The following is a 22,281-nucleotide window of genomic DNA, read 5'->3' as shown; positions in this document are numbered from 1 at the left end:
TTTCTATTTTTTTGTTCTTTCTTTCGATTATTCCATTTTTCACTCAATTAGATAAAGTATAAGACTTTGCTTGGTAGAGTAAAAAGAAAAGTGGAAGAACATAAAATAAAAAGTAAAAAAATAAATAAAAATATAGAAATTTATTTAATTTTCTTTTCAATATAGGAATGATAGAAAATACAATTTTATTTTCTAACTCACATATATTTTCTTTCATCCTTTCTTTGTAAATTGAATTGATTTGTTTTTACATGCATTAATGGAAAATTATCATAACTCCTATTTTCTTTCCCTCAAATTTCTCTTTTATTAAGTACATGAAAAATTTATTTTAATTTTTTTCATTCAACCAAGTAAACCTTAAAGTTATTTTTTTGGGATAAATTCTAAATCTAATCTTATGTAAAATGGAGGGGAAAGGAGACACTAGGGGAAGAAAGGGGAGTGATGCTAATAGGTCTAGAACCCAGACTTAAAAGAATGTTAGAGAATAAAAATGAACAGCTTGGCCAACCGATCACATATGCTTATTTAAGCAAATATTAAAATTTATGTTTTATAATTGCACGACCTCGTAAATGAAGTTAAGTTAAATTTTTATAGAAAGTTATGAGAAGGATACAATTTTTTTTAAGTAACCCTTTTTACATTGAACGTTAACATATCTGGTATTTATGGTGCTCAAATTTAGATCCTTAAGAGATAGCAATAATTCTTTTATCACGGATGTCATTTGATTCGTGCAATTGATATAATTTATTCGAATCATATAACCTAATAGAGTTCTACCTTCTACGCATAAACAGTGACCACATTAATACAAATAGCCCAGGTTGAGGTTCACCCCAACCACAAGCCCTATTCGTAAAGGTATATCAAACTCACGAGAAGCAGCCCGGTTGATGCGCCTACTTCACCTACTTCACTCGAAACAAAAGTTGTATAAAGGGTAACCAAAATTTGACTCTCGAAAATTTAATTTTTTTGATTCGAATTGATTTCGAGTTGTAATTTCATAAACATGATTCAGCTCAAAATTTTTTTTAAGTTTAAGTTAAATTATAAAACACAACTCGAATAATAACTCGATAATTTTAGTAATTATTGGATTGACTTAAGTATGAGTCGAGTTCATGGACTCTGTATGATATATATGTATATCACATATGAAAAAAAAATGAAAATATATATATATGTAATGTATATGATAATAAAAAAATCATTTAAATTGAAATTAAATGGTATCATATTATTATAAATATGTATAATTAAATTTAAACATAAACTCAAAAACTCGACTCGAATTGAAAAAAATAAAATCAAATTTGAGTTATAAAATAAAACTTATAAACTCAAATAACTTATAATTTTTTAATTAAACTTGACTCAATCGAAAACTCATCGTAATTGCATAGAGTGGGACTTAAACTCCAACAAACAAATTATATAAATGAGCTAAACTTCGATTCTCGTGCCCTTACCCCTCACTTTTCTTTTTCTTTTCACAATTAGCTGATCATATTCTTATATGTAATGGGGTAAGGGGGAGATATGGTAGGTGGCTGACCCCCAACGCCAGGTTAAGAGCAGCTTCCGTGGAAGACCTCCGACAGTTAGAATTATGAATTGCCTACCATGGAACTCGATCTCACGACCACAAGGTTAAGAGTCTTGCGCTCTACCAACTGAACTGGACGGGCAATTATATTTCTTTTCTTTTTCATTTCAGATTTAGCTTAATTTTCATTAGCCAAATCATGGGTCTTTTTTATTATATATGATGATGATGATGATGAATCCTCTACTATTTCGAGAGATGCTTCATTAAGTTAAACATTAGGTAAAAGTTTAGATTAGGTTGGATAGGAAGTCTGATCAGTAATGCTAAAATGAAGCTAAACGGGAAATAATGATGCTTTAAGATCAAATGTTAAGATGCATTCCTCTATGTTTGAAGAGCTAATTTAATTAATTAACTAAAAGTTTAGAGCTTCTAATATAATACTTCAAGCATTAAATTAAGAGTAAAAGTATTTATTTCAGTGAATTTTTTTATTTAAGTTGTAAAGTTATTGGATAAATATATTAATTAATTAAATTTTATATTGATACAAAAATTGAAATAAATAAGTGGTAACGATTCAGTTATTGAAGACAAAATCAAAAGTCGCGTTTGTACTTGTTTATTAGTTGATAAGATATAAGAGAGGGTTTTGAAAGGTTCAAATTTCATATTCCCTTCTCTTTATTTCTCTTTAGTTTTTTGTTTTTGTTTTAATAATTTGTTTCGAGGCGTCACATGATGACCAAAATTGGTTAATCAAGGACAAATGAAGTGTTGAATTTGATTTGAGTAGATTGACCCGATTGGAATCTAGGTTCACTTACACTATTTTGAGGTAATATGATAGGTTCACTTATATTTAGGGATGGTAACGGGTCAGTTTAGGGTCGGGTTTTTTGTCATCTCGACCCAAAAATATATATCTTCCACTTGAATCCGATCCGACATGAAAATTACATATCTTTTATCCTACTCAATTCAACTCAAAAAATATATAATTTTCACTTGACTTATACCTGACTCGAATTTTTAAAATATAAATCCTACCCGACTCGATATAAAACCAACAATTTAGATTTAAATTGTCATCCCTACTTACACGATTACATAAATGAGATTCTTGTCGAATCCAAGTTTGCTGCTCCAATCATTACAAAACTAATACCTATTCCATTCTGTTGGTTTACTCATGTCTGATGATTACAACATACCGTTGATTGTGGAAGCCAGAATAGTGATTGATCCTATGATCGAAATCTAGATTCATTCCAACAAAGGATTTCCTTTGTTGTTGGTTGATGGTGGTGAGGGTGTAATGTTATATATTTTAATTTTCTTTTTATTCTAATTATAAAATCTTAATGGGTGCTTATGTGATAGAAATATTAATAAAATAATATATATTATTATATTATTTTTGATTTAATGATATAATGATCAAAACAATAATAATATGAAAATCAAATGATTAACTTAATTTTTTTAAAAATTTTAGTGATCAAATTGGAGTGAGAAAAAGAATTAAGCGATGATAAATATATTGATATAATATTATATCAAAACACGATGAAAGATGTGATTTTATAGATTAAATTGATATAATATTAAAATAATAAAAATTACAAGTTTTAAATTAAAAATCAAATTAAGATGGAGTGTAAAGTATTTAATTTGTTATTATATTAATTTTATTAATTGTTATGTCATATGTGGGGATGGCAAACGGGTACAGTTTCGTAGATTCTGCACCGCATCCGCTCCAATTGGAGCGGGGATGGGTATAATTTTAGCGGGTAGTGGGCGGGTGTGGATTTATAAAGTGATACCCGTCGTGGGTGGTGGGCGGGTAATGAGTTTGAGACATTACCCGCCCCACATCCGCCCGCCCCACATCCGCCCACCCAGCTAAATATCTATTAAATTTTGGACCATTATGAATTTAGGTGTAATTTTAGAGACTAATTTATAAATTTTAATATTGTATAATATATAACATATAATTTAACCAAATATTAAGGATATTTAGTCTTTAATTTGGTCTTTAATTAGGAAAATATTCGGTTCTTTGATTAAACTCATAATCCCACTAACCACGTCACTTTCAATGTTCTTTAGCCCATATTGCCCATCCAAACACAAATTAGCCGTACTATATGCATTAACATCAAAAGCAGCAGTTTCCATGTTCTTTAGTCCCTCAAAACCCATATTAGGCGCACTATGAACATTAACATCGAAAGCAACTCAACAATCCAGCTCTGCGACTACATGCTCCCTACAATCTGTCTCCATAATATTCGTAGAGCCACTCCTCTGACATATTGAAGCATGCGTTGCTACCCCATCACGAACTGTCTGGGAACCAACTCCAACATCTCATTAGTTTGCTGTCAGGCGGGTCTAGATGTGTATGTCGCTAGTGGATAGTGGGTGTGGGGATGTATTTGAAAATGTACTCGCGTGGGCGGATGTAGATTTGAAAATTTGTACCCATCATGGGTGGTGGGCGGGTAGTGAACTGAAAAATATTAGGTGGGTATGGAGATAGGGGAAGGGGTATCCGCACCCGATCTGCCCGTTTGCCATCCCTAGTCATATGGTATTATTATTTTTTAATCATGATAAACATAATTATTATTTGCTTTTCGCAGATGCATCGGTCATGCATCAGTGCTTGAAACTGAACTTTAGAATATCCTTCTGGGACTCGAAGTTGCGTCGAGAAGGCCACTGTTCAATCAGATAGTAGTGAAGTTCTTAGCCTCCATCTATGGATAGTCCATTGCTCTGGTTCGAGTCCTAGCTCGTCTATACATGAAAGCATGGTTTGTCGACTTCCAAAAGATTTATTGCGAAGCTAATGATGCGGCTGATTACATAGCAAAAATGGATCACACCCATGATGATCCTCTTCTCCCTTTAGACTCTTTCCCGACTCATTTACTTGCTATTCTTCACCGGGATCTTGTTGGTTCTCCTTACACTCGTATAAAGACTTAATGTTATGGCTTCGGCCTCTCTTTCTATTCAAAAAATATATAGAAAAAAATACATCTTATAACCGAAATATTATTTTTTTATCATAATAAATATGATTTGATTTATGTTAAAGCACATAAATGGTCCCATGACTATAGGGTGTTTCTCTATTAAGTCCCTAATTTTTAAAAGTTAAAAAATAGTCCATTAACTATTAAAAGTCACAAAATGGTCAACTGAATATTCAATATGTTTCAAACTCGTCATTTTCGTTAAAAATTTAATGATAGTATGAGTTTTACGATTTTATCATATCTCAATCAGCATGTTAACGTCCAACTCAGATGATCATTAATTTTTTAACGAGAAAAGACGAGTTTGAAACATAATGAATAGTCAAATGATCATTTTATAATTTTTGACCGACAATAACTCAACAAAACAACTATCTATAGTTAAGAGACTATTTTATAACTTTTAATAATTAAAAGAGTCCATAAATTAGTATTCTATGGACGGACCATTTGTACACTCTACCATTAGATTTATTGTTAATAAATATTAATTTTCTCAACGGATAATACATACCTTTCAAAAAATAGAAAATAAATAAAAATACAAGTATGCATAGTTTGGAGGTTAACTAGAAAGTTACTTGGAAGCCGTCCGCCTAACTAATTCAAAAAACCATTTAAGTCCAAAAAAAACAAAGACGAAGAGTGCTTTTCTACTTCCACATCATCACAATCTCTTACCGTTTCTGTTTTTCCATGATTCTGCGTTTTCCGAGAAAAAACCTCATCATTTTCCTCCCTAAATCCACAAAGAAAATCCTTTCTTCTCTCCTTCCCCCACAATTCCTCAGTTGACTCTTTTCTTATGTAACATCAGCTGAAACAGTTAATCGTCATGAATGCTCCAACTAAGCTTGCGATAGTCGTCATCGTCATCTTCGCAACAATTCTTTTAGCTCTTTTCACGGAGCTGGTTTACGTTCTTTGGCGTAAACGGAGCTTCCGTCAGCGCAGCGTCATCAGCGGCGGCGCGCTTTCCGTTGACTCTGAGTTTTCGGGTTCACCTTTCTACGCTGCTCCCTCCAAGGAGCTTCTCTACTTCTTCTGCTGGAAAAACCAACTGGCCCGTGTGGAGCCATCCTCTGGGGTGGTGTCCCCGACGCCGACGGAGGCTGCTACGGCGCCGGAATCGGAGGGAACCACGACAGAGGACGACGAGGCGTGGCAGGCGTTGTACGGGCAGTCGAGGATCTTGTATACGATAAAAGAAGAGGAACGAGAAGGAAACGACAGCGTCGAGAATTCCGCTGATCAGAGTGAAGCGAGAAACGAGAAGCGGGCCTGTCTCAGGGGGCTGCTTATCGGGCGGGGCCGAATTGTCGGCTGACGTGGCTGTCGTAGTTGACTCGGAGACTCCGTTTTCGACGCCGTGCGCATCGCCGCCTTACTTAACTCCGTCGCCTTCTCCGGATCGTGATCTTGATTCAGGGCTTTCGTTATCTTCGCCGGGAATCGATGACGTAACCTCGCCGGAAAATGACATTTTATCAGATAAAGAAGCGGGGGTTCGTGAGTTTAAGAATTGAAGGGTGAAAATTAGTCATATTTAGCATGTAATCAAATGTATTTTTAATTAACTCCCTGCGTCGGATATTGCTCCTAATTTTTCTATTAGCCTGTAAATATGTTTAAAAACATCATTTTGTCTGACTCCATGAAAACTATCAGTACTTTAATGAAAAGGTGGTGTAGATCACCAGATTGTAGAAAGGGTAGGTGAAGGAAGTAAAGGAGAGGTGAACATTAACAACTGGTACGATTCTTAAAAGAAAAGGAAATGGCCGAGTCTGCAAAAAACAGACTGCAAGAGGGGAAGGGCACTTTAGTAGGGTACCCCTTTCCCGTTGCCCTGGTTTGTGACTTGCGACCCTGCTAATTCTATCAAGGTTAAACTCTGTATTTAATTACCCAATTATTTGTATAAATTAATTTATATAAGTGGGTGAAAGAATCATTATTTTTAGATATTATAAGTTTAAATATCAACGTAGAATTGTAACAGAGTGATTGATTATTAATTGTCAAATGACTAAAAGTATTTAACCCATTGAAATGTGATTTCTTATGTGATGACATGTCAACATTTTCTCAAGAAGGTGTGTTTCAGTAAATGTGCCTCGATCTACTTAAGAAAATTTGCGTTTTACATAAAGTATATTATTATAAAAGATGTTAGATCGATAAAATTAAAAAAATATATACCTAACTAATAATATTATAATATTTGAATATTTTAAGATAAAAACGCCCGTTAAAATGGCAAACTCAGGAATCATTCAATTGTTTCTAATCGTAACTTTTTCCTTCAAACACGCAGATTTATTTGAATTATGAATTCCATTTTTATAATAGAAGAGCCCAATTTTCCACCATGCAAATTCTTTTTTTTTTGTAATTTTATTTTCGGTTTTTGATGCTTCACTTTGATAATTCGAATTAATTTGGATCGTACACTTGATTTTAATAATTGAACTTCTCAACAGAAAATTTTTATACACACAAAACTTAAACTTGATATCTACTTAAACGATATCAGACTACGTACAACTTAAATCAACTCCGTTAGTTGTATCTAGAAAACGTCAATGTTTAGAACGAGGTTTTCACTTAAATATCATTATAGAATAATCAATTTTAAATTGATTTATATTTTTTTCATCAACTCTTGAATTGATTGCAACTTTGCAAATCGGATTCCATTCATAATTTCTTGAAGTGAAAATTCAATTAAATATCATTATAAAATAATCAATTTTAAATTGATTTATATTTTTTCATCAATTTGATTTTTTTAATATTTTTCTAAAACTCATAAAATATAAAATTTACACAATGAATTATCTTCGACCGCTCTACCTGTTGAGTATATCAATAAAGAAGGGCATTTATTATAAAATATCCTTCAACTGACAAGGCGGAGTGGAATCTGATTATACATATGCTTGAGTACAACATTTTTCTTTATGACAAGCTATGATTTTCCATGTTGAAATCAAAAGAGTAGAATAAGATATTTCACTTTCTACATATGTCCCTCCAAGTGTTAAAAAGGAAAATTGTCTGATTTATTTTTTATTAATTTTGAATAATTATAATATAATATATGTTTTAAATAATTTAATATTAAAAATTTATCATTCTTGTAATCTCTGATGTTCGAACATAAAACGTATGAAGATAACAATCATTCCTTTAATCACTAAAAAATTGTCTGATCTAATTAGTTTATAAACATATCCGACCATTGGTTATGTAAGATAATTATATATATATATATATATATATATCTTAAAATCAACCTGATATTTTATATTTGACCAATTGACAATATCATCTCACGCATATATAAATACCACACAATCGCTATTTTTAAAATTTGATTTGTAGGATGTATATAAAAATATTATTATCCGATACATTATTAATAAAAAATAATTTTATAAGTAAATTTCGAATGATGTCAAATATTTTTTTAAAATAAATTAAAAAATAAAAGTAAATAATAAACTATTTAAATTTATTCAAATATTATTTATAAATTATTTTTACATATAACATATTAAATAATAATTTATAAACAAAACGTTATAAATTATTTATTGTGATGGAAGGCTGAGGTCTGCATACACGTATATGTATTTGCTTGAAGTTGGCAGTTTTGATTAGGAAAATGGCGTTTTCAACTCTTTTGCCCATGCTGATTTTGCCACGCTTACAACTCCATTTAGCCTCAAAATGACTTTGGGCTCCCAATGGTTCTAATCTTTAATATTTTAGGGTAAATTACACTGGTAAATTACAACTCCATTGAACCTCAATCCTTTAGTGGTCACTCAAAATAAGTATACAAGAGAGATTTTGCTAGCTTTTATGTTCATACTCTTTTCATATATATTATATTTCTTCATATTCTTCTCACGTTATAATGTTATCTAGTATATCAAATACAATCTAAAATTTAAAAATATTTCAATATTACATTTAAAGAAGGTATTTTGAGGATAAAATATTGATGAGAATATAAATGAGTCAAGGAATTGGTGGGATGAAAGATTTTACAAACAATTGCAATCAAAAGACCAAATTGAGTAAAATGCAAAGTTAAAGAACTAAATAAAAAGGAGAATAGATTTAGTAAAAAAAAATAGGAATTGAAGTTACATAATGATTCTATAGTGGTATAGAGGCATGTGATTCAAATTGGTAAACAAATGGACTTAAATGAATAATAAATTGAAGAAATAAGGAAATCATAAAAAGTTGAGGGACTAAATTGAAAAATAAAAAACTTGTTATCAAAAAGAGAAATTGAAAGTACGTATGTATTCAATAATAGTTTAGGAGCATGTGGTTAAAATTTGTATAAATAGATTTAAAATGAAGGAAAAATGAACGAATAAGAAAATCATGGACTAAATCTTAAAACTGTTAATATTCTCAATCAAATTTTTGATTTTTCGAGTAATTCAAAATTTTCAAATTCTAACTTGACTCTAACTCGAAAAATGAATAAATAATTCGAGTTAACTCAAATAACTCGGCTTGAATAACTTGAAACTAAAAAAATTAACTTTTCGAGTCGAGTTGAATTTTGTTCGCCCATAATTTAAATTTAATGGAGTGATTTCTAAAACACTTTCTCCATGTATTCCTACATTAAAAAATGAACATTGCATCAAAACACTTATTAACATTACATATATACATTTAACATTTAAGCTATAGGTGACCCGTCATCTGATCATATATAGGGATGGGCATGGTCGGGTTGGGTTGGATTTTTGGTCCACCTGACCTGACCCGAGAACAAGGAATCCTCCACCCGTGATCCGAATAATTTTTTGTCTCTGTTGAATGAGACTCTTTACGAAATGATAAAAGAGTGGTGAATGAACCAAAGAATCTGACAGACTATTTCGTTACATAATTCTAATTGTAATAACAAATAACATTTTACTAAACATAAGGATCATGCCATAAGAATACATAAAAACGTGTCACAAAATGAAGATTATTATTCAAAAAAAACTCAAGAAAAAAAGAAAACAAATGACATAGTATGAAAAAAAAACAAGAGAATTAATAATCAATGATGCTCTGTAACTAATGTTAAAAATTTAAAATTGGTACTGTCAGTAACGAAACTCAACATTATCTTTTGGGAGCCATTTAAAAATTTGTATATATCAAAATATTATCATATTTTTATTAATATAAATTATATATTAAAGTATTATATTAATAAAAGAAATTTTATAAATCCCTAAAATTCATTTAGTCACATAAAAATTCAAAGAAACAAAATTCATCTAGTCTTTTTCATTTATACAAACTTGAAAATATTGATAATTTTATAATAAATCCATATAATATATAAATTTAATTAGTGAAATAAGTGAAATTAAAGTAGAAGTAATTTAAAAGTGTAGCGTTTAAAATATAATATTTTAAACTTTAATGATGATAATATTTTGAAAAAGTCTAATAAAAAAAAAACAACCCACCCTTGAATTTGAATATTGTACGAACTTGGTACGAATTCAACGTACCAAATTATCCTATATATATGATTCCATTTGGTCAACTGCCCCAATAGAAAGTACCAGCAACTAGTTTTCAATTGGAATATCAAACAGGTTATTCCAATTTTAAATTTCCAGTTACGTACGCCATAGAGGTTTAGACTTTTTTTTCCTCTCCAGGTTTGGATTGATTCACATTACACACTTTGAGAGGTGAGTCTGTCAATAGAGTTTTTTTAAGTCGAAATCTTACTTAAACGATATTAAATTATTTTTTATTTGAATCCAATTGTGTGAACGAGGTTTGAACTTTTAAAATTATTGAAATTACAGTTTCTTACGTATATTACGGAGAAAGAGTAACGAGTAAATTAAAACGTAATCGTCCGTGTATAATATCTCGAAACCAATACCACTGTTTATATATCTACATACAGGGAAATAAAGACAAAAGAATAAATAGTATGAATCACAAAACGAAAAATACAATCAAAGGGTCGATCGGAGCATGAATGAGAGGCGTCCAAGTGTGATCAGTAATCCCAATCGCATCTCTTGGTGGTGAAAGGAGCAGCAGCCAAGGTACCATTGGCTGTGTTCAAAGGAACCTTCAAGTCACATTCAATCCTGGGCCTGAACCTGCTGGTCCTCACCCTTCCGACCTTGAACCTGATCCTCAAATGCAGATTCACATCAATGCTGTAAATACCACTAATCCTCTCTTCATTGTAATCGGCAACTTCATCCGAACCGAGCCGAACGAATTGCTCCCCCCTGAACACGGGGTTCAAGAAGCTGGTGTTTTTGTGGCCTTGATAAAACGGGGTCAAAGTCACAGATTGGAGACGCTGGTCGTCGTAGTAGGCCCTGGCCTCGATACGATCGTAGTGTATGCCGATTCTCCTGTTGGGGTTACGCACTGTGATGTTAACCGCAAGGTCGTAACGCAGGGTTTGGTTATCGAGGCTGAATTCATTGAGCCTGACGTCGGTGACATGGAACTTGACCTCGTTGGGGCGGAAGATGAGCCAGAAGATGAGAACAGCAAGGCCGATGATGACCACAAGAGCGATCACGATCTTCAAGAGCAGCTTCAGAAGACAACAGCCGCATCCGCAGCCCGAGCTACGGCTGGGGCGGTGGTAATTCGCAGCTGGTGGAACAGAAGGGCCATAGTAGGCTCCATTGAGATGAGATTGTTTCTCCGCCATTGTAAAACTGCTAAACGCTGTGAAAATCTGCTTTTACTTTTGCAAGTTGAGAGAAGAATGAATGAATGAATGAATGAATGGAAGATATATGGGATGTATATATAGAGGCAAAGCAAACTAGTTGGAACTAGGAAGCGTGTTGCAAGAACACGTTAACAAAATGAGAAATGCCACCTGGTCAATATGACGCGGTTGCTTTGTGGGGATTGATTTGTCGAGTGCGGGCGATATAAGACTTTTGGTGTTAGTGGTAACTTCCTTTTCAAATATGTTTTTATTTTGTTTTACCACGAGTGGTTGAGAAATTATTTCATGGTACCATCACACCAAGTCATCCATGGTTCAATCCATCGATTTTAAATAATTTCTAGATAATTGTTCGCTTTTTATTTACACGTAGTAAAGAGATGAGGATTCACCTTAAGAAAAAAAAGATAAAAAAATGTTATTAGTTGAAACCACATATAACGTGATAACCGAGTCCATCTAATAATTTTTATGAATGCTTTGGGTTGGAGATGCTTGGAAACTTCCAAGTTCGTTTTCTTTGACTTTGATGCTCTATTCTATGTAGTGGTTTAGAGAAAAAGGTAATTGTATAATGAAAATGTTGGTTTAATATAAATACAAATTTGATATTGACGTGTATGATTAATAAAATTCTAAGTCCGATTGTTTGAATGAGTCCATTTTAGTGCTTTGGATTGATGAGAAAAACACATTTTTACGAATTTTCGGTGATTTTTTTTAATTTGGACAAAGAATAACGATCGATAATTTTATGAAAGAAATAGAGGAGAAATTATTTAATAAAGATAATAAATAACGAGAGAAGATGAGAGACAAAGAGAGAATCTCTTTTCAATTTTACATGTTATATATATATATATATATATGCTAGGTGAGTAAACCTAAGCATCATATAGTAGATTTAACGGTGATGGAATTAACAATAATTCAATCAAAAGACTGTAGTTATTCGTAATGTCTTGATAAGTAAAGGATTTATAACAGAAGTGTGTTTTGCGAAAGAAATTCGAAGGAAATACAATAGATAAGGGGATATTTTTTATTTCCTAACCATATTTTAGGACTTCAAATCTATTTATTAAGCACTGGGGTCATTTTGATAATTTTACAAAGTTTAGACTCCAAGTCTAACTATTTCTCAAAAGTTAAGGTGTTGAGTCTTACTAATTAACTTTAGTATTTTAGTTGGGGATGCAACCTTTTTTAATTGAGAGTCCAATTACACCTTTAGACCTTCCCTTTTCATTCATAAATAAAAATTTTCATTTTTCATATTCAATTGGGCCAATTCTCATCCATTCAAGGTCCAACATGTCCCAACAAACTTAATTAATCTAATTAATTTATTCATCTATGATTTGGATCAGCACACAATGGTTTATTTAAAAATTAAAAACTTTGGATGCTTACAATTCTTTTCGACACAACAGATGTTTAAAGAATGCCTTTGATGGGTAGGAAAGAAAACTAAATTTGAAACAATAGAGAAATCAAATCCGTCAATAGTGACAGAACCAGAATTAAATAAGAAAAATATAAAAACTTATTAAGTATTTAAACTCGAAATTCAGCATGAACCAAGAGACCTTAGTGTTGTAACACCCTAGACCAGTACGACACACAGTCGACTAATTAGGGTGCTACGTACATAGAACCACCAAAGTGACTGACCAACTCTTTACTCATACTTTTCTTGCTTTCTTTGACATCAAAACAATCATTTTAATAAAATAAATTATAAAACAACAAAACTTTAAACTTTACAATTGAGAGCTCTCAAAATAAATAAATACATTTAAAAAATATACAAACTCACTCTTGACTCACTTTATGAGTTAACTTTACAACAAAGTGTACAAATATACATGCCCTTCAAAACGTTGATGAGGTATTATGCTTTGCACTGGATCTGGACCTCGGTCACTCTAGATCTTATCAAACTGGATGGTATACTAACATGCTAACGGAAATATCCGAAGGCTGAGCTAACTAGCTCAACACTACACTAACAACTAGGACATACTAAAAGTACACTACTGAAAGGCTCATGTTATCAAGTCTAATAATTTTCTATCAAGTCCACTGCTTTGCTCTACCCTGCTTTAGTGAGTATACTTGTATACTTACTCTCTACTCTATGGTAGATATCATGGTGTGGTTGAGGGGATGCATCTCAAAGCTCACATACCCCTCTAGTCTATTGAGGATATGACCCCCGAAATCTCTGCATCAGACACCATACCCTCGACTAACCCACCCCTTATGAGTGTCAGGCCTCGGCCTTAGTTAGTCAGCTTAAAGTTCCTTGCGCACTCCCTAAGGATATATCCGGACTAAACCTCTACTTTCGACTCTGCTATCTTTTCTAAAGGAACTCGGGTGTCCTGGTCGTTTCCCGAGCATTCAAACAAGGCTCTTATTTCTCTTAAATTTATCTCGTTTCTATGTTTGAATTAAGCATTATTATTGTTATCACTTGCAGTCTTATTTGGAATAAATTATAAGCTTTTGGGAAATTTCACCTATCTCTAAAACATCACTTTTTTATTGCTCAACACAAAGCTTTGGTATCAATATTGACCTTACAATATCGATACTACCTCTCAAATTCTCCTTGCTCTAAGGCCCAAACATACCCTTGGGTATTGATACTGGCCTTAAGTATCGATACTCTACCCAAGGTATCGATACCCCATGCTGAAATGTCTTGAAAGAAAAGTGGAAGTATCGATACATGGACCTTGGGTATTGATACTCCCTAGAGTACCGATAACAAAATGGCATTATGGAATCCCATTCTCGATACCAAGCCCCTCGGTCTCGATATCGAACCCTCAGTATCGATAATTAAGAAGAATTCCCTTAAACTCAATCGTTGAAATCTTTAATGGCGTGAGTAATGCATGGAGAAATTTGATTCTGGTCAGGATCGCATCACTTATCTTCTTAAAGAAAACCGTGTCATCAAAATTTACCTGAATTAAAAGAGATACGTGTACTAAATTGCCTGGACTCCTTTAACTCTCAAGTGGCCTCCAACACACCATAATTCCTTTATAAAACTTTTAGCAAGGGTAAAATTTTGATAACGTAGAATCTGGTTTAATCACGCATTTTTTAATTTGAAAAATAAAATTTCTATAAAGGATTTTTTACATTTTTATTTTAAATTTTGCTTCGTATCACTCCTTTAATTTTTTTTTCTCCATTTATTCTATAGCAAAGTGTACAATTTCCTCGTGAAAAAACAAACGACTTCAGATAAAATAAAATCGAGGGAGACGAGAGATTAAGATTGGGACTTGACGTTGTTAGTTTCTTTATCTTCTTCCTCAATCCTCAGTGTTTTCCAACTTCAGACACTAACGCTGCAGCTAGTCACGAACTGAAACTTAACAGCATTATCGCCGACGATAACGCCGTTACTGTTGCCTCCGAAAGTGATATAAGCCGGACATCTAACGTGGAGATTGTATCTTCTGGTAACGATAGCTCCAACTCTCCATCTCACCCGTCCGTCAATCTTGATAGTTAGGAAAACCGAGCCGGCAGCCTGTTCCGACCCCAAAGCCACGGAAAAGTCCGGCGAGATAGGAACCATGTCCCCATTAATGAACGGCGACCAAACGTTGACCTCCTTGTGACCCTGGTAAGTGGGAGGGATTGCAGTGCGGGGCGTGATTTGTTGGTTCCTGTAAGTGGCGTACATGTCGAGCCTGTCGTAGTAGATCCCGATCCTGTCGTTCGGGTTCCGAGACGTCACGGTGACTTGGAAACTGGAGGAGAGGAAATTGGGGACGGAGGCGTTGAAGCCGTAGACGGTGGTGTCCTGGAGGATGAACCTGGGCTTGTTGGGACGAAGGATAGCCCAAATAATGAGGATTGTGATAAGAACAACCAGGAGGAAGATGACAACGCCGGCTATGATTCTTCGGACTAATTTCCCACGGCTTTTGCCATGGTGGTGGCAATCCTTTGACGACATGGTTTGCGTAAGATAACGAGGGAGGGACCTCTCTGTTTTGGTTTGTGTAGTGAAATCAAAGTGTTGGCTGTCTTTGTTGATTTATATATAGACTCCATTTAATATGAAATAAGAGTTTATTAATATATTGCATGGTGGGGAAAAAACTGTAATTATATTTAGGGTAAACTACATTTTTAGTATCTAAATTATCCCTTCTGTTTCATTTTAGTACTTGAACTTTTGTTTTTTTTTCTTCAAAATCACTCATAAACTTCACTTTTTATTTCATTTTAGCACTATACTGTTGTAAATTTAATGAAACTGGCATTTTATGGGTAAATTACATCATTCATCACTCACCCATCTTCTTGCTCCTATTTTGATTATTGAACTTTAATTATTTTTAATTTAATCACTTAACTTCAAATTATTCCTATTTTAATCACTCTAATTTATTTTATCAATATTTCCTATGATGTGACATCTTTCAATTATTATTTTATTAATATATTATTAAAATAAAAAAAGGAAGGAACACGTTGAAGAGGGCGATAAGAGTGAGGACGTAAGAGTGGGATGAATGATTTGTGAATTAGGGTTTTGGTATAATGTTTATGTTTGGGTATAATTTTAATTTTAAATTTAATTTTTATTTAAACTATATATTAATAAAATAATAATAATGAATGTCATGTCACAAAAATATTAATAAAATAAATCAAAGTGATTAAAATAAAAGTAATTCGACAGTTGAGTAGTTAAATTAAAAAAAATTAAACTTTAGTGGTCAAAATAAGAGTGAGAAAATAATTGAATAATAAATTATATAATTTACTTATAAAAATGACAGTACAATAATTCAGTTAAATTTTTAATTATAGAGTACTAAAATAACGACTAAGTACCTAAAAATGAAAATATAAAGTTTAGGTATTAACCCTTTTTATTTACGTATTGAATGTACAGCATCATGACATCATCAACCGTAATTCAATCATCTCCATGGAGTCTGTCCAAGTAGTACGTTGGCAATGGATTCCTGGGACCCCATTTATCAATGACAGCTACCCACTTTTTGGAGGTTCTATAAGCAGCCATCCTTAAATATACACATTTTTTTCCTCAATTGTCCCATGGTGTGATTATAAATAATATATATTCAAAGATTATCAATCATTTAACAATAAACGTTTAAATCAGGGGTGGATCCGGGGGTAGCAGGGGTAGCCCGGGCAACCCCTCAAATTGGGAGGAATATTGATCAAATGATACTATTTCAGTATTTATATATATATATATTTTATGATTTTTAGGTAAAATCCCCATATTTCAGTTAAATTCTTATAGGAAAAAAAATTGTGCAACAAAATTGTCTACTTAGTGTTAATTTTTTCTAATTTTTTTAATTAATACAAGTGTCACCCTTAATATTGTGCAACTCCTAAAAAAATTTATAAGAATTTTTTTGTGCAACCCCTGAAATTTTGTCCTGAGTCCGCCCCTGGTTCAAATACCCTTACAAACGTCATGTTAAAATCTAATACCTCTAGAGATAACAATCGTCCTTTAACTACTTATATTGTTTTGCTTGTACAACTGATTTACCTATATATATATATATATATATATATATATATATATATATATATATATATATATATATATATATATATATATATATTTCTTAATTTTTATATAAACATGTTTTATCTTATCATTACTCTAAATTATTCAATAATAATTATTGTTTGTTACTTGACATTTCACCAACTTAACAAAATTTAAATAAGTATCATAATAATTGAGTTTAGTTAACAATTTTTAATTTAATATAATTTATTTTATTAATTTTAAGAAAAATATTATATCAAAACCCAACTAACATCGAAAAACAAGACAAAAAGAAGAGTTTATTTTTTGTTCAAAGGGAGATTTTTCAATGCTGATATCTTAACAAACTTTCAATAGTCCAACAATCAAACATTATCTTATTTCATAATTAATTCATATGTTTGTAACTCTTCACCAAGAATTTATTCCCATATTGAATGTGGCACACAAAAAGGCATCTCAAGTTTATTTAATGCATAGGCCTTTTTTTTTATCAAAGGTTTGGAAGGGTTGTTGAAATAGAGAAAAAAAAATTACAAAATCTTAAAGAAATAAAAAATGCTCGAGTAATTTAATTTTTTATTTCAATCATCGATACATGATATATATAAATATTTTTCATTAAATGAGATATTTTTTGTATATCTTATTTTTTCAGTATAATTATTGATATTTGATCTATTGATCAATTAATTTAGATCCAATATTATAAAAAAACCATTCATAATATTAAGATTTAAACATGTTAGGAATTAGTAAGAAGAAAAGTAAATGAAGCATGAACAACATAGAATAAAACACGTGCAAGATATGAGATGTAATGCGGTTCAGTCGTGTCTACCTCCACAAGTAAGAAAAACAATAATCCACGATCAACGTAGAGATCACAAAGGATACAAATAAATGATGTCTTATGTATCTCGAAATCCATTATATAAATCAAATATGATGTATCCCAAGAAACTTTCTCAACATCCTTACAAAATCAATCTATGTAATATAAACTCCAAAAATTGAAGAGACTACAAAATGATTATGTGTCTCCAAAATAATTTTCTCATATAATTCTAAAGGCTAAGACATTCTCTCTATTTATAGAACTAAATATTTAGTTACCAAGATTCCTTACTACATAAGAATTCTTATATAAATAAACGTAATCACCAATAATCTTTAGTCCTAGAAATGTAACTTAATTACTAATTAGAATTCGAGTCAATATCTAACAATCTCTCCTTTAACACAAATTCCATTAGAAAATTGGTCTTCAAATCTTTAACAACTCCAATCCTTATGTAAACCAGATATTTGTTAAAGCTATGTCATCATGTCATCAACAACTTTAATTATTACGTAATATCCATTGAAGTATCACTAGATCAATTTAAAATCATTATTTGTAACTGAAAACTTATTGTAGCAAAAAATCCTCTTGTATGTATCCAATATCATTATCAAAATTTGCAATAAAGTCCTTTAAAACTACACAACTTGAATCATAGCTCTGGTATCATTTGTTAGAAATTGTAATTAGAAAATATATGAATCATGATCAAGAATTTTCACTAATCTTGAAATAGAAAATATAAGAGAATTTCAATAAATATATACCAAAATTTTTACTAATATCGAAAATAAAAGAATATTAGAGAATTTTAGAATCGATATGATCATCTAACCCCAATCCATAGTATCTATTTATAAAGATAATTACTTGATTATAAAGGAAACTTGAATAGTAAAAAATTTACTCAAACTATATTTCTTACTTAAAATTAACATAAAAGAGAATATGTTTTCTACTTTCAATCAAACTAGGTTTATTACTTTTTCCAATTTTCTCTTAATTTTATATCTTCATTAATTTGATTTAGATTGAATTCGGGTAAAACTATAACAATATCCATATTAACACGAATTCTAAGAGGGTAAAGGGTTCAAGACAAAATTCTAAACTCAACGAAACACCTAAACTCAACAATAATTTACTTTTTTCACCCTCACAAATAAAGTTCTCCACTTTTTCCAAGAAACCCCTTAAAAAGTATTAATCAACAATGATTTCAAGCTAGATCCAGGCCTTGCTCAAGCTTAGATGTAGGAGGTAACTTAATCATAATATCGATAAGGTCATTGTAAGTGTCAAAGGTGTTTGCAACTAATAATCACGATTAATATTATGCACAACATGATCGAATTATCTCCAAGTTTTAAATTGTTTAATTTTGTAAAGTTCTGAAATGCCTTAAAGTCTAAAAGATCAAAGTATTAATAATGTGATAAAAAGAATAAAGGTTGTAAATAAGAAAATGTCTAAAATAACCCTATGATTAGAAAATGGTTAAAATGCCCTTGTGTATCAAAATATTCATAACAATGTGACTTAATTAAATGAATAATGTGAAATGAAGAATAATATTCGTGTGTGGATAAAAAATGATTAGGAAGTCTATTTGAATGGTAAAAAACTAACATACCTATGAATAGGAAAAAATATGAATATACCCTTAGAATAGTGAATGAGTTTATAAGTGTTAAAAATGATTAAAATATGTGATATAATGTGTTAATAAGTGTTAAAATACATTACATGTTGTATGGTGATTAGGGAGACTTGTAATTAGGGGTGGGAATAGGCCAGGCCAGGCCAGGCTTTAATAGGCCTGGGCCTGGCCTACACTGATTTGTATTGGCCTGGGCCTGGCCTGTGGCCTGTCAAAGGCTTTTATTTAGGTCTGGCCTGGGCCTGTTTAAAAGCCTGTTTAACAATAAACATTTAATATTTTCAGTTTAACCATTAATTTTAGAGTAAAATCCCTATTAAGTCACTCTAACTTAGTATATTTTACAAAGTAGTCACTCTAAATAGGCCGGCCTATCAGGCTTATAAGGCTTTTTAATAGGCCTAAGCCTAGCCTGTTTAGTTAAATAGGTTTTTAAAAAGGCCTGGGCCTGGCCTGTTTAGTTAAATAGGCCAGGCCAGGCCAGGCTTTATACAGGCCAGGCCCAGGCCCCTGGAGGCCGGCCTGGCCTATTCCCACCCCTACTTGTAATAAGCCATCATATATGTGTGATCCCCATTGTGACAAGGTAAGATTATTCATATAATTGTGTGACATGTCCATGTACATAATCTTAACATTTACCTAGAAGCTTAGGGTTCAATTCCTGAAATCATGACATTGTGATATTGTGTACCATGTGTATTCATATGTGGTGATCTTAACTACTCAAGTAATTTTGTAATTAAGAGTATATAGTTGTCGTTAACATGTCAAAGAGTCTAGTAGCTGAATTATGGTATATACGGGTGTAATTGTGGCACTATGGTGAAATTGTACAACTCTTTAATGCAATCCTATGATTTTATTTATGATGTGTAAGCATGACACCACATTCATTATATCTTATGCATGGCATATATGTATTTAATATTGACCCCGAGCATATTGATTCATATATTATAATGAGCCATGATTTACTTATCACCCTTAAGATAATTATTCATGATTAAGAATAAGTGTGGTCTTTTAAATTAGAAGAACTATAACACTTGTGCATAATAAATCTAGGAAAACTCCTAATGTGAATTTTGAATAAATGAAAATGATAGTTTGATATAGTGTAATAAACAATAGTGTGATGACCTTAGATAAGTTATGCCTTAGACTTGGAATAACTTTGGTAAGTGTATACACTCATTTTCGTCCGGAGTTATTATCACATTTGTATATGTAATATATGTTATAGTATTTTATTATATTATATAGTTTAATAGTTTTTTATAAAATATATATATTATATAATTTTTGAAAATATACTTTTAAAATATATATATATATATATACATATAGTTTTTGAAAATGTATTGTATGATTTCTGAAAAAAAATAATATATATTATATATAGTTTTTGAAAAAAATATATGATATAGTTTTAAAAGCATATTATTTTTATTATTTTTAATTTCATGTCAAGTCCAATCAATTCCAAAGTCCAATAGTCCAAATCCAATTCCAGGTCCAATAAAGATCCAACTGTCTGACCAGCAGAGGAGGTCCAAGAGCATTAAGGGTGCGTTTGGTTCACGGAATGTAAGATTACCAGTGAAAATAAAAGATTAACAGGGAATAGGATTACTGGGAATGTTGTATTTTGTGTTTGATTGGTTTAACATGAATGTAAGATTATCGTGTTTGGTTAAATGAATAAAAGATTATTGGAATGTATATTTGACCAAATTGTCCTTATTATATATTTGTATAATATTACAAATTGTAAAATATTTATATATTTTCTTTAAAAAATTAAATTCATAATATTTATATAATTTTTTACAAAATTAAAAATATAAAAAATGTTTAATGAAAGGGTAAAATTTTTTTAACCCCTGAACTTCATATAAAATTTTAATTATAGATTTTTTTGTAAATCTAAAATAATTTAAGGATAAATTTGTAATTTAACCTTCGTAGAATTTTTATCATTTAATGACAGAAGAATGATATTTTGGAAAAAAAAATAAAAATTTAAGGGCATTTTAGTCCAAAACGTCGGTAATGTTACAAGACCTAAGGGAATGGAGGTAATGACATTCCCGGTAATATACCCAAAAAAATCTACTATTGGTAATAAAATATTACCGGAAATGAGATTCACGACCAACCAAACATGGGAATGTGGCCTTGAACCAAACACCCCCTAAGGTTTTTATACCCTTAGTGTGGGTGCCACACGACTTATAGCCGTCAAATTACAGGATTAAGCAACAATCCAAATTAAACAAGGGTTAGGGTTTTAAAACCCCAAAATATACCAAAATTCCTTCAAATGCTTCTAATTTCTATTGTTTTCTGACTGGGGTGGAGCCCTTTACAATTTTATTTTTTTAATCGGAACAACCCTATGCTACAAATGTGATTTTCTGAGAATCCCCTTACAAATGTTATGTTGGGGTTTTTTATACCCAATTACATTGTTTTTTCTTGTATGTTGCTGATGGGTTCTTTGTACAAGTGATCAGCGGGTCAGACACTGACGTAAATGGCGGTGGCAGGCGACCGACGTGTCAGGCGCTGGTGCAGGCAGGGGTGGCAGCAATGAGCAACATATTTTACAAGATTATTTTCTTTTTTGTATTTTTTTGGCTTTTTATATATTTTTGTAATATAATAATAGTAAAAAATGGTGATTTCAAGCATGATTTTTTTTTAACTTTTATTAAAAGGAAAATGGAAAGAACCAAGGTTTCTTTATGCCTCGTTGAAAAATCTTTCAAACCTAATAAATCATATATAAATTCCTATATACAAGTTCGAATCCT

At 31.5% G+C, this 22,281-nt stretch overlaps 3 protein-coding genes across 3 annotated transcripts; 1 reads left to right on the top strand and 2 right to left on the bottom strand.

Annotated features, from left to right (window-relative positions):
* The first annotated feature begins 5,452 nt into the window (after window positions 1–5,452).
* On the top strand, window positions 5,453–5,944 carry LOC120159824. Its single transcript, XM_039170360.1, has one exon. The coding sequence runs from the start codon at window positions 5,453–5,455 to the stop codon at window positions 5,942–5,944; it is 492 nt and encodes a 163-aa protein (XP_039026291.1).
* Window positions 5,945–10,583: 4,639 nt separating this feature from the next.
* On the bottom strand, window positions 10,584–11,388 carry LOC120159790 (NDR1/HIN1-like protein 10). Its single transcript, XM_039170337.1, has one exon. It carries the CDS (start codon window positions 11,348–11,350, stop codon window positions 10,673–10,675), a length of 678 nt encoding a protein of 225 aa, XP_039026268.1. The 5' UTR covers window positions 11,351–11,388; the 3' UTR covers window positions 10,584–10,672.
* A 3,146-nt stretch (window positions 11,389–14,534) lies between these two features.
* Window positions 14,535–15,399, bottom strand: LOC120159835 (NDR1/HIN1-like protein 1). The gene has a single exon (XM_039170370.1). The coding sequence runs from the start codon at window positions 15,363–15,365 to the stop codon at window positions 14,736–14,738; it is 630 nt and encodes a 209-aa protein (XP_039026301.1). The 5' UTR covers window positions 15,366–15,399; the 3' UTR covers window positions 14,535–14,735.
* Window positions 15,400–22,281: the final 6,882 nt, after the last annotated feature.

This window comes from Hibiscus syriacus, unplaced genomic scaffold, assembly GCF_006381635.1.
Source record: "Hibiscus syriacus cultivar Baekdansim isolate YM2019G1 unplaced genomic scaffold, ASM638163v2 tig00111377_pilon, whole genome shotgun sequence".
Taxonomy (NCBI): domain Eukaryota; kingdom Viridiplantae; phylum Streptophyta; class Magnoliopsida; order Malvales; family Malvaceae; genus Hibiscus; species Hibiscus syriacus.
The sequence above is the reverse complement of the archived record's forward strand: the minus strand, read 5'-3'. Positions and strand labels throughout refer to the sequence as shown.

Coding starts and splice junctions, on each gene's coding strand:
- LOC120159824 (XM_039170360.1), top strand. CDS start 5,453: ATGAATGCTCCAACTAAGCTTGCGATAGTCGTCATCGTCATCTTCGCA.
- LOC120159790 (XM_039170337.1), bottom strand. CDS start 11,350: ATGGCGGAGAAACAATCTCATCTCAATGGAGCCTACTATGGCCCTTCT.
- LOC120159835 (XM_039170370.1), bottom strand. CDS start 15,365: ATGTCGTCAAAGGATTGCCACCACCATGGCAAAAGCCGTGGGAAATTA.